General features: G+C 43.2%; 1 protein-coding gene across 2 annotated transcripts in view; it reads left to right on the plus strand.

The window, feature by feature from the left end:
- The first annotated feature begins 5921 nt into the window (after window positions 1–5921).
- The window catches only part of LOC147606313 (Acyl transferase/acyl hydrolase/lysophospholipase superfamily protein), a 41439-nt gene continuing 33875 nt past the window's right edge, over window positions 5922–13485 (plus strand). The window contains exons 1-2 of one of the 2 annotated variants that reach the window (XM_086791844.1): window positions 5922–6702; window positions 6791–6934. In XM_086791844.1, the coding sequence (XP_086647970.1) occupies window positions 6028–6702; window positions 6791–6934 (819 nt within the window). In that variant the 5' untranslated portion in view covers window positions 5922–6027. The remainder of the gene's footprint in view (window positions 6703–6790; window positions 6935–13485) is intronic. The other variant, XM_086791843.1, reaches the window with a different exon arrangement.

Below are 13485 nucleotides of genomic sequence, written 5' to 3' on the forward strand. Positions count from 1 at the left end.
TTAGCAAGGATTTCCTTACTATAGTATTGTAGCACTATGGCTTGTGAAAGGGGGTTTAGTACTCAAAATCTCATAAAGCACTAATTGAGAAATTCTTTATATACAAAGAATGTCGATGCACTTATGAGAATATCGATCAAGGAGCCAAGTTTGAATAACTTTTCTCAGACAATAGCATCGAAAAAGGTACCAAAAAATAGCGAACACATTTATAGAGAGAGTGCAAGGTAAGCTAATCATTCTATTAAGTAGTTATGTACATATTATTTCATATGTTCTTGTCTTTTGAAAAGGCTCTTATTATTTTCTCTTATCGTAGGATACATAAAAGCAATGGATGATCCATGTTTTTGTAAGTATTATAAGTTTTAAAGTAAATGGTTATCTCTCTCTCTCTCTCTCTCTCTCTCTCTCTCTCTCTCTCTCTCTCTCTCTCTCTCTCTCTCTCATGCATGTGTGGCAGGATTTCCTTACTATAGTGTTGTAGCACTATGGCTTGTGAAAGGGGATTTAGTACTCAAAATCTCATAAATCACTAATTGAGAAATTGTTTATATATAAAGAATGTCGATGCACTAATGAGAATATCGATCGAGGAGCCAAGTTTGAATAAGTTTAACTTTTCTCAAACAATAGCATCAAAAAGGTACAAAAACTAGCGGACACATTTATGGAGAGAGTGCAAGGTAAGCTAATTATTTTATTAAGTAGTTATGTACATATTATTTCATATGTTCTTGGCTTTTGAAAAGGCTCTTATTATTTTCTCTTATTGTAGGATACATAAAAGCAATGGATGATCCATGTTTTTGTAAGTATTATAAGTTTTAAAGCAAATGGTACACACTCTCTCTCTCTCTCTCTCTCTCTCTCTCTCTCTCTCTCTCTCTCTCTCTCTCTCTCTCTCTCGTGCATGTGCGGTGATTGTGCAAGTCATGTACCTTACTTACCCTAGGCATGTACCCTACTTACTAGGCATGTAAAAATTCTGTTGTGTGTATATGATTGGAAAGGTAGCTTGGACAAAAGCTTGTGCAACTAAAAATCTAGTTGGACAACCATTAGTGGATAGCCATCAAGTAGCGTAGGCTTTAGCCGCCGCGGATAGTAATTAGGCAACCCTTGACTAGGCAAATAGTACCGTGTGCATAGTCCGTTGACAAATAGGTTGCAAGATGGTCGTCATGGTCAGGTAGCTATGTATAACTTAGTAATGAGAAAGAGTTGGTAATCCAAGTGCTAGCCACACTTGGTTTTATGTGTATGAATGTTTATAGGATTAAATAATGTCCTACATGTCTCAAGAAATTAGAGGTTTGTGACATCTCCTTGGCTTTTGTTCAAGTCAACAACTTACCTTAGCCTTGTTGAAGCATGTGTCGTTGGGTCTTACCTTAGATCCTGCAACTTCCCAATGTGGGTGTGCTAGCTTGTTCGTCTCGTATCCTCACTTCGTTGTCACACCAAAATGCTCCTTTACCAATGGAGTAAGGTAGAGCTCTCAATGCTTAGCGGGAAGCAAAAAGAGATGGTCCTTAATAATGGTTCTCTCTCACAACATGTGGGGAATAATGAAGCTAATAGAAGAGAAAAACCAACAATTGCACATATTCAAACAAGCATCCATGGTAGTAGGTTTATTCCATGTCTATTTAGATCCATGTCCTTAATGATGCTAGGTTGAAGAAGAGATTGTTGGTTCTTGCCCTAAACTTTTTCTTTTGTGGTAGCAATCTGAGCTTCGATGTGCTCGAGACATGGCCTCCATGTGCGCATGTGCATTAAGCTCGTCTCACTATGAGGAATATCAAGAACCCCATCCAAAGCACCCTTCAAAGCTCAAAAGATAAAATTGCTAGTAGTAGTTCTCATGATGCCAACATTAAGGAGTGCCTTGAAAAGATGTCACTCCTCACTAGCTTTCACATTATAATCTTCCCCTGAAACCTCCTCATTTCCAACATACTCCTTTTAAAGTTCAAATTGTTTCAAATCCCTACAGGCCAACAAGAGTCTCGTGCAGTAGGCTGCACTAGCATAGTTTGTAATGCCACATTTATGGCCATAGCAAGGTAGCTCATGCGAGTAGGCAACCGCCGATAAGACACATCATCAAAACTAAAGTTGCATATGTTAATCTTTATAGGGTAGACAAGAAGAGAGAAGGGTAGGCAATTGGGTAGGCTAGAGGCACATCAGTGGTGTGGTGGAGCGAGCAGCCGTTATAGTCAAGAGGTATAAGCGGCATCGTTAGTGGGTGCTGGCCGAGAGCAGCCAAGGGTGGCATAGGGCTATGCTTATTGGTGAAGGTGGAGGGAACGAGGAGAAGATGGTGCATACGGGGGCTGTGGAGGTGGTTGGCACAAGGGGCTGAGGATACATAGGAGGTGGGAAGGGGAGGCATGCTGTTAGCACGTCGAGGAAGATAGACAGCACACAAGCCGAGCAGGGCATAAAGCACCCAGGTGCAAACAGGTTTGCCTTCTCATTTGTGTGTGTGTGTGTGTGTGTGAATGCGTATGTGTGGGCATGTGGTGCAATGTGCATATGTGAAATGTGTAAATATGTTGGGTGGTGCACACATGGGTGTACATGGGAATGTGTGGGTATACATGTGTGAATGTGCATGTGCAAGTGAATGTATGCACGTGGGGGCGGGGGGATGTGTGTGCATGTGCAAGGGTGGGGTGTACGTGCACATGCATGTGTAAATGTGGGTGAATGCGTCTAGGTGCACGAGTGAATGTGTGTAAATGTGGGTAAATGTGGGTGAATGCGTCTAGGTGCACGAGTGAATGTGACACGCATGGTGTGCATATGCATGTGTATGTGCATACATAAAATGCACGTGTGTGGGCACGTACATCGTGTGAATGTGTAAATATGTGTATGCACGTCCATGTGTGCTTATGCATGTACAAGTGACTGTGAATGGGCTATTGTGTATGAGTGTGTGCACGTGTGTTTATGTGTGTGTGTGTGTGTAATGTGTAAACGTAGGATGCATGTGCATGTGCAAATGAGTGTACATGGGTGTGTGTAAGTGAGTGAATGTGCATGTGCATGTGTGGGGAGTGTAGGTGTGTACACACACATGCACAAGAAAAGGTGCATGTACGTAAAACTCAAGCTCGCTACATTATTGTAGCTATGTACTATTTTACTAAGTGGACGGAAGCCTGAAAGACCACAATTTTTTTTGCTCTTCCCTAGGTACTTGAAGAACTCAATATGATAAGGTTTTGGTACTTTTGAAGAGGTTTAAAGGCCAGAAATGGGACTGTACTAGTCTCGGAGGAGTACTTGGCACAAAAAGCAATAAAATGGACGCACAACATCAAGAAAAAACTCGTGGATTTCTCTTGAGGGAAGGGGGGTATTTATTTGAGAGCATCCCCATGCCATTAGTCCTCTAGAGTTAATGTCATGTCATACTTACCATGCAACTCGTGCATATCAAAGAAATTGGAGGCTAAACTAAACCTTAGACTAACATACATACACTTTATCTAAAGTAATGAATAGAAGGTGCACGAATCTAGTTTTGCATAAACTGTTTACCCATAAACCACCATCTACCAACCCAAATCCACCTTGGTTTTTTCCAAACCATGGTTTTCTAAACCTTTAAAAAATTACCCTTAGTCCAACTGGTTAAATTAATGTGTACACACTTTGGGTATGCTTATAATTTAGTTTATCTAAGGGAAACTCTTACAATTTACTACTCTAATATTTTAATTACACATTGGCACTTGATTTAATTATTTTATTCTTTTTCTCAGGTAATATTTATCATTTTATCTTGTTAACCTAATTTACTTATAGGTGTGCACATATACACCCATGGGTCTTTCCTTTTTATTTTTTCATATATTTTCTTAAAATTTATTTAAAAAGGCTTTAATATATTTATTTACACACTTTTCCCAAAATAATGAACACAAATATTTTCCCATAATCAATTAAAATTTCTCTACTTAAGTAAGAGGGATCTTAAAGAGAGCACAAGCTTACAATTGTGCTTTGCTTTAGGCGAACATCTTACAACAACCGGTTATACACCATTCTAGTTAACCTATGGAGTTGATGTCGTAATACCTATGGAGTATATAGTACCAAGCTTGAGGATTGGAATTAGTGAGAGAATGATTGAGAATGCTATGGTTGAGTGATTTATTGACCTCAAGAAATTGGAAGAAAACTATAGCCATGCATGGTTTGATGGTAGAAAACTTCCGATAGAAAAAATAGTTTGACTTGAACATTAAGGACAAGAAACTTAAAGAAGGAAACCTAGTTCCTTTGTTTGAGGAAAGGCTCAAGAGACAAGCCCAAGATAAGGCTAAAGCTAGAATAGCCAATGCTAAACTATGCTTCCAAGTAAAGATTCTAGCAACATATATGCTAAACTATGCTTCCAAGTAAAGATTCTAGCAACATATATGGCTACACTAGGCTCCCTTGAGATGAAGACCTGAAACCATACCTTGAGAATTGCTCAAATAGACACAAGGGCAAGCAACAACTTGCCATCCTTTGAAACATGGGAAGCTTTGGGTAAACCAGAACTGGAAAGTAATAACACTAATTTCTGAAGATTATACTAACATTGGGTATTGGACCCACGGATGTATAAGTCGTGGACCAAGGTATTTGGAGTAGAACTCCAGTGTTGGGCAACAAATGAACTTGCACAGTTATGAGAGGATGGGCCCCAAGTGTAGAAATCTTATCATGAAGATGTACCAAGGTTGTGGGGACCAAGGTATTTGGGCCCCAAGTGTAGAAATCTTATCATAAAGACGTACCAAGGTTGTGGGGACCAAGGTATTTGGAGTAGAACTCCGGTGTTGGGTAACCAATGAACTTGCACGATTATGAGGATAGGCCTCAAGTACAAGAAATCTTATTATGAAGAGATTTGGATTGGAATTAGAAATTGTTGACTCTTGAATGGAAAGATGAACTTAAAGGAAATCAATTTAAATCCATCCCTAAGGACCGAGTGGTAGGGTGGTGGTTGGATTATGGTAAGGTCCAGTCTCCTCCCCCGTTTTCCCAATGGAAGCGGTAATAAGCTTAAGGACTTAGTTATTTCATTTCACTACTTAATAAAAAGTTTTAAATTGATCTTAATTTTGTTAGACCCCCTTGGTTCAGAGGGAAGAACCGTCTAGATCCCAAGCGGGAGGCACCCAGTTAACCATGAGGGCGATCCCAAGAGGGAGGAACTGGGCATGGCCTTACACTATGCAAGATTAAGCATAATCAGCCTATGCTTATCCATAAGCTAGGGTTAAAGAAGCAAAAGAGAAATACAAGAAGAGAACCAAGGGAAAGGACAAAGAAGAAGAAAGGAGAATCACAAGAAAATCAATGCATGCTTGCTTGCTTGTCTTCTTTGAGTTCTTGTTTGTTTCCCCCAATTCCTATTTGTAAATAAATAAGAGCATAGATATTGGGAACCCTAATCACTATATGAAATGAATAGAGCTATGAAAAGAGGAGCTAGGGTCTAGGATAGAGAGGATCATGCATAGAGCCAACCAAATGCCATTCAAATTGACCAAGCAAGTGTCGCGTGCGGCATCGGTCCGCTTAAACGAATACAATCGCAATAACCGTCAGTGTCCCTACAACCATCAGAATATCTGTCCCTATAATTGTCAATATATAGAAACGATCATACCAACAATTATATCGATGGTTCTAGTGCCGTCTGCAGTTTTCTTCCAATTTTTTTTCATTTTCTTGAAGGAGAATAAACTCATGTGAAGAATGTGCACATGGTTGTTAGCCAACGAAAAAAACAGACATGTGTCTCCAAATGGGATAGTTACTTCAAACACTAAGTGATCAATAGAAACATTTTTTTCAACCAATCAAAATAAGGACAACTCCTCAATTTGCTCATGCGCGTGGGGGTGTGAGAGGCTGGGGATGCTGGGCCTTTTTCTTTCAACTTTTGGGCGCACGGTTATCTGAATCCTGATGAGTGAGTGGTAGGTGATCTTAGAACTTGCCATGCGGAGTGTGGTAGGTCCACCCATGAAAGGAGACACGCTGATGTGGAGAGGGACGGAGGAACCACGAGTCTCGGGCTTTGCCATAGTTTGCTACAGCCGGAAGACTATTGTGAGGCTGGGTTCTACCAGCGTCGCGATGAGTATCAGGCAAGCCAGTGATCTCATACAGGCTACTTCAACGATTCAGAATCTGTTCTCAGAGGGATGCTGTCAACGTATTGCGGGAAGACGGCAGCCTCGTCGTTTTAGGCCTCTCGTCGTGCTGGCGACGCAGGGAAAAGGCAATGGTGTCCGCGCTGATGACGAGCAAGTTCCCAACAGCAGCAGCGGCAGGGGCAGCCACAAGGAGACATCGTTGGCGGGCAGCCGTCGTGCGCTTTCGCTCATCAGGACAGGTTTTGTGGAAGCCCTGGCTGCGATTGCAGTTTCTAGAATCAAGACCAACGAAGCAGTAGCGGAGGAAGTGAGAGAAACAAGGCTGGCCCCGCCGACGGCCACTCTCACCGAAGGTGGTACCGAGCCTCCTTCGTGGGAGCAAAGAGAGAAAGACAGAGATGCAGAAAATGCTAGGCCGGGCCTCACTAGCCCTGGGTTTAGCTTTTCCGCTGCAGGTCTTTTATTCCCTTACCATTTAGGTGTAGCACAGTGCCTGATCGAGCATGGATACATCACAGTACGTCAATGCTAGCCTCAAAATAAAAACTTGCATGAAAACATTTAATTTCTTTTGCAAATTCAATGGTAATCTTGTCTTGTCTCAGGAAAACACACCTTTGTCAGGATCCTCAGCTGGAGCTCTTGTCTCCGCAGTCATTGCCAGCGGCGTCAGCATGCACGATGCCATGCTAGCCACGAAAGAACTCGCATTGGATTGTCGGAACAATGGGACAGCCTTTAGACTTGGGGTAATCTACTTGACTACCAAAGTAATTCTGATTTTATTAATTCTAATTTTATTTTACGGCAAGCAGAGTAGTATTGTTGCAAGAAAGAAAAATTTCAGATGAATTGTTTATTGTAATCAGAGTAGCATTGCTTTCTCGTTTTATCCACATATCTTTCAAACCCTTTTCTGAATTGAAACATCCATTATATTTTTGAATTGAAACATCCATTATATCTTTCAAACCCATTATATTTCTGGATTGGAACATCCATTATATCTTTCAAACACTTTTCTGAATTGAAACATCCATTATATTTTTGCAGGTACTGGAAAATTGGGGTAGAAAGCTTAGTCACCATTTTTTATTCAATGCTTGTGTCCTTGCTCTTAGATAAGAACAACTGGACATGGATGCTCTAAAGGAATCTATTAACCTTTGAATTGCATAAGGAAAGCATAAACAACATAAATTGAAAGAAGTAGCAATCTGCTGTACCTTTGCCTATTTGAAGGCTCTTGCAGATATTCACGTTGCTGCTTGTTTTTGGGCTGGGCCGTGAATGAGGGAAAAGTAGGCCTTTTATTGGTAAGAACTATCTTAGAGGTCAAACTAATTGCGCTGTCCACACTTTTTTCCTGCTGTGCACAGCTTGTCACTTGCATGGGCCTTTACCTTTGGGCACTGGCTTTGTTCCTTTCACAATGGCACAAGGTGATTAGACACGGTAGGTATGTAATGGAACGTGCATGGAAAATACTGATTGGGATAAGAACATTGCTCTTTATTTAAAGAATAGATATTTACATACTTAGAATATTATGCCATAGAGAAAATAAATTCAACCACTCATGCTATTGAATCTATTGCTCGAGAAGATCCATATCTGAGCTGGTTGTCCAGGGTCCACACCTGAGCCTCACCATTGATCACGCCATTCCTCCAGATTAGTGCACTCCCTTCGCCTCTCCACTATACCTAGAGTGGGTAGCTTTCTTCTTGCAGCATGATGTTCTCCTGGTGATCTTTGCTTTGCAGGGGGATTACCTCGGATGATTTTTTTTGTTGGGGACCATGGCCGTTTGTCACCTAGCTGCTCCACCTTCAATGAGGACTACCCCTCCCTGCAGCAGGTGAGGGTTGTAGGTATCCATGAGTGTCAGTGTGGCGTGTTGATTCCTTGCCTCTCGAAGTTGCGGACGACCCTTCATGGCACCAGTGGCTTTGGGAAAACCGCCCCTTAGCCCAACTTCAGTGTGACTGCAGACGACCCTTCATGGCACGACCCCTCCAACAGCCCAGAGGTACCTGACATCCTCCTCTTCTAGTACACCACCAAATTGGGGGGTCGCATATTACTCTAGGGGCTTGGCGGCACTAAGGCAGCCTCCTCTTGGTGGCAATCTCAGGGGGGTTTCTCTCAGACTTTTTGGTGGCGGTTATGGGAGAGTTTTAACTCGCGGAAGATGACTCTCTTCTTGTGGCTCCTAGCCAACTGCAGCCTTGCAGTTGGCACTTGTCCGGATGCCCAGCTTTGTGTACTCGTTTGCAAGGCTCCATGTGAGTCTCAAAGACATTGCATTTGGGATTGCCTGAAGGCACAACAGATTTGGTGGTGAGTTCTCTGTTTGTTCATTGGTGGCGAGTTTTTCGTTTATTCACTTCTAGCCTGGCACCTTGTCACATGGGGGGCAGTGGCCTGCGTGACAAGAGTCACGCAGTGGCGCTCTACTACGAGGAGAATGGCATTGGCCTTACCCTTTAGCTTTCTCACTTTGAGATTTTGACCATGTGTCATGGCCCTGTGAAAATGGAACAGTACAAGTGTAGGCATGGTGGTTGCTGAGTCAAAATATCAAAAGATTCACATGTGGGGTGCCCGGACAGAGATAATGATGTGTGGACATACCTAGGTGTGAAGGGGGGAACTAGAACATTAATATTTTAATATTTTATGAATGGTTGCCCCTAGGCCTTAGTGGCCCCTAGGGAACTTTAATAACAATTAAAGTTGGGGGCCCTAGGATTAATATGGGGAGGGGGCAACTCCACTTTTGGAGTGCATGCCTCTCTCTCTACACTCTCTCTCTCTAGCTTTTGGGGAATCGTGCAAGTCTAGGCGTGGAAGAGAGGAGAAGGGAGGGATTGCTGAATACTGTTCTGGCTGCTGTTTTTCTGTGCAAACCAGCCGTACAGTCCACGTGTGCAGCCCGTACAGCCCTGTACGACTGCAAGTACAGTATGGCTGTCTCTCTCTGCTGTGGATTTCAGTGCTGGTACAGCCGGCGCTGACAAGCTGAGCAGGTACAGGCTGAATTGTGGGTTCTGACAGAAGCCGTACAGCAGGTACAGTTACCTGTACGACTGCTGACAGGTGGCTGTACAGCAGGTATAGAACTGTACCATGAGGTATAGTCGGGTACAGCAGGAGCGGCGCATCAATACAGCTGCAGGCGGCGTACTTTCTGGTACAGACAGAGCCGTACAGCTGCAGGCGGCGCTCTCCTTGATACAGGCGGAGTTTTTCGTGGTACAGTCGGTGCAGCATCAAAGGGTTGCAGATACAGCACGGAAATGGATGCAGAGAGGAAGGTATAGACAGGTACATCCAAACATGAAGCAGAGTTGTTGAAACAAGTGTGCAAGTACAGACTGGTACAACCACTTCCTGCGGTGCAGATCCACGAGCTGATTTTGGTAAGCTCTGAGTTTGTTCATCTATCTCTCTTTCCGTTGCCTTATGTCTGTTGCAGATTTGAGCTATCTGGCTCCTTGTGAGAGGAGGGGTATGGCAGATTGAAAAGGGTGGAGACAGAGATTGAACAGTGAATGTATGTTTGTGCTGAGAAGTTGAATCATGTGCATGAGATATGCCAGATGTATGCTCATGGCTGCCCTGCTAAATGGTCTTGGCTGATCAGAGGGAGGCACAGAGTGTTGCTTTGAGAGAGATCTGTGTGTGTGAATCCTCTGTGCTAAGAGGTATTGTGGGCTGTCAGATTGGACACACAGGTGTATTCTCTTGGCTGATTTTGTTGTACTCAGCCTTACATATTTTTGAAATTGAATAAAGAAATTCCGCAAGGGGCGCCAAGCTTTGGGGCCAACAGGTGTCGCTTTATTTTCAGATTTGGGGCACTCTAGCTCCAATCTATTTTGTTTTCAACTTTTCATATCTAGACTACAAGTGGACGGGTGACTGCTAGTCTACCGCACTTTGGTTTCTACCAGAGGCCAGTTTCAAGGTTCTGTTGTCGGGACCAATCATCAACTTTCTGAAGGGGGTGAGCTCGTGGTTGCCTCGAAGAAAGCCATTGCTGAAAAATTCAGCAACATGTCTGATACAGAGGATGAGTACTTTTATCATGAAGAAGAAGAGCAAGAGACCTCTCTTGAGAGAGATGTATCTGAGGATATTCTTGCAGGAGAACAGGCTGCAGATGTTGAGCAATATGAGGATGTAACACAGCCAGAAGATGTACTTGGTAAAGAGGATGATGATGCTCGGTGTAAAGATCGTTTGGCTGGTGTTATGGATGTATTTATGCAGCTCACACAAAGTGAGAAGTTTGCTGAATTTATGAGATCCCGTACAGAGCCCGAAAAGAAGAAGAAGGTTCGTTCTAAGAACCTTCCTCAAGGTCATAGTGGTGCTATCCCACAGGATCCATCTTTTGGCCAGTTTCCGAACATGCAGCATGCTTATGGTGCAAACTCTCAGAGTTCCTTCTTTGGACAGCCATCCATTCCTCGGCAGAATATGCATCCAGGTTATTTTGGTGGTGGCTCGGTGTTCCAATCTATGACTAGGGGTTATCCTCAGGGAGGCATGGGTATGCCAGGACCTTTTGGAGCGAATTTTCAGCATGGTATGCAGGGAAATATGTATGCTGGTATGCAGTCCCGTATGCAAGGAAATATGTTTGGGGGCATGCAACCTGGAATGCAAGCAAATATGTATGGTGGCATGCAGCCAGGTATGCATAATGGAATGTTTGGAAACCTGGCTAGAATGTATGGTATGCTAGGTGTGGGAATGGGTAATGTTGACCCAATGATGGGCATGAATGTTGGGGGCAGCAATCTTGCGAAGCCACTTCCATATGATAATCTAACGCCTATGGAAAAGGCGAAGGATTACAAGGAAGGGGGAGCTGCTGTGAAGTTTGATACATTCAGTGGAGCCAAAGATAAATTGAAAGCACTTACCTTTTTACAGCAGTTTGAGGCTGCTTTTTTTGGTGGGAATTACACAGAGTCCTCTAAGGTGAGGAAAGCTGCCACTTTTCTCAAGGGCAATGCTTTGCAATGGTGGTCTACTCTTCTTTTGCAGGGCATAGCACCCACTACTTGGGTACAATTTAAACAGGTTTTCTCTTCCGTATGGCTCACATCTACATTTGAGGTGGATGTTATGACCGCATGGCACAAGTTGGATGCTTCAAAATGTGAGAATTTGGAAGATTTTAACAAGAAGTTTTGGGAAGCTTTACTCCCAGTGACTTCTTACCGTGCAATGCCTTTGTCTAAGCAGGTAGAGAAGTATTGTTGTGGGCTGCCCAAAGAGGTGCGAGATTATTGTATCAAGACTCGAGTAACGAACATGTCACAGATGATAGAGAATGCTATGACAGCTAATGCGTTACTCACTGGAGGATCATCTGGGTTTAAAGGCAGTAAGAACTTGAGCAAGAAAGCTGAAAAATCTGGGCATGCTTCTCGTGATGCTAAAGGGTCTTCAGAGACGAAGTATAAGAAGTTGCCAATGTCCAAGAGGACTTCTGAGGAAAGACAGGCTTTGAGAGATGCTCGGAAATGTTTTTACTGTACAGAAGAGGGACATATGTCATTTAATTGTCCCAAGAGAAAGTCCCAAAAGGACTTTGACAATAAAGGAGAGCCCAAGTCAAAGAAACCAAAGCCTTCTGCAGGGTTAGTTCCTGATCTTGTGGGAGAACAGCCAGGTGGTGAAGAGACAGAGTTGTGCAGGGCATGGGGCAAAGTGAGAGATCAGAATGCCTTGATATTCTTTGACACAGGTGCTAGAGCCAACTTCATTTCACGAGATTTGGCTGGCCGATTGGGGATTCGTGCAGAGGAGATGGGGCCGTTACATGAGGCTAATATGGCTTGTCTAGGGTATGCAGAACCCGTTACTCCTATCATTGGGAAGCTCAGGCTTCATTTGCAGGGTTATGTGGACAGCGAAGAGTTCTTCATCATGCCACTTGATGGCTGTGATGTTTTGTTGGGTATGCCATGGTGCCACAGAGTACATGCGGTGGTGGATACATACAATAGGAAAATCACTCTGACTCAGAGAGAGAAAGAACATGTATTGGATGTAAAACTCAAAGGGGAATCTGTTCCTATTGTATCTGCTTCGGCAATTTCATCAGTAATGAAAAAGCATCTTTCCGCGTACTTGATTTATGTAAAGGATGCACAAGATGATGAGTCTAAGTCTAATTTCTCTATGTTAGATAAGGACAGGACTGATTTCTTATGTGGGTTTCAAGATTGTTTTTCCGAGTCATTGCCAGGAGAACTTCCTCCTGAGAGGCCAGAAGATCATGCCATTGATCTAATTCCTGGTAGTACTCCACCGAATAGACCGCCGTACCGTGTTAGTGCAGCCCAACAGGAAGAGATTATGAGTTAGGTGCATGAGCTTTTGAATAAAGGGTTGTTGATACAGCCTAGCTCATCACCCTTTTGCTCACCTGTACTCTTGGTGCAAAAGAAGGATGGTTCTAGGCGCATGTGTATTGACTACAGGGCGCTGAACAAGAACACCATCAAGAATCGATTCCCCATATCGAGGATCGATGACATTTTGGATTGCTTACAGGGCTCCACAGTCTTTAGTTGTATTGACTTGAAAAGCGGGTATCATCAGATACGTATTAGACCCGAGGATGTGCATAAGACAACATTTGGAACCACGTTTGGGTTGTATGAGTTTTTGGTTATGCCCTTTGGTTTGACAAATGCACCTGCCATATTTAACAGAATGATGGATAGGATTTTCAGGCCTCATAGAGCGTTTGTGGGCACATTCTTTGATGATATGATTGTGCATTCACAAACTGAGGAAGAGCATAGAAGGCATTTGGCCATTGTGTTTGCAGAACTCAGGAACCATAGGCTGGTTGTTAATGGCAAAAAGAGTGAGTTCTTTTTGCAAGAGATACATTTCTTGGGGCATATTGTGTCTAAGCATGGAGTCCGTATGGATCCAGCAAAGGTGGAAGCAATTCTTAATTGGCCAGATTTGAGAACCGTGCATGATGTACGCAGCTTTCTAGGATTGTGTTCCTATTACAGGCGGTACATACGGTACTTTGCTGAAATTGCTTCGCCTCTTCATGCCTTGACAAAGAAGGCAACTCCGTTTAGGTGGGTTGATCGGGAAATTACAGCATTCAAAAAGCTCAAAGAAAAGCTTACTTCGGATCCAGTATTGGTGTTACCGGACCTCCGAAAGGCTTTTATTGTCCAGTGTGATGCATGCGGAAGTAGCATTGGTGCAGTTCTCATGCAAGAGGGACATGTCATAGCCTATGAGAGTA

This window comes from Cibotium barometz, chromosome 57 (genome assembly GCF_041138505.1).
Source record: "Cibotium barometz isolate CiBa-2024 chromosome 57, ASM4113850v1, whole genome shotgun sequence".
NCBI lineage: Eukaryota > Viridiplantae > Streptophyta > Polypodiopsida > Cyatheales > Cibotiaceae > Cibotium > Cibotium barometz.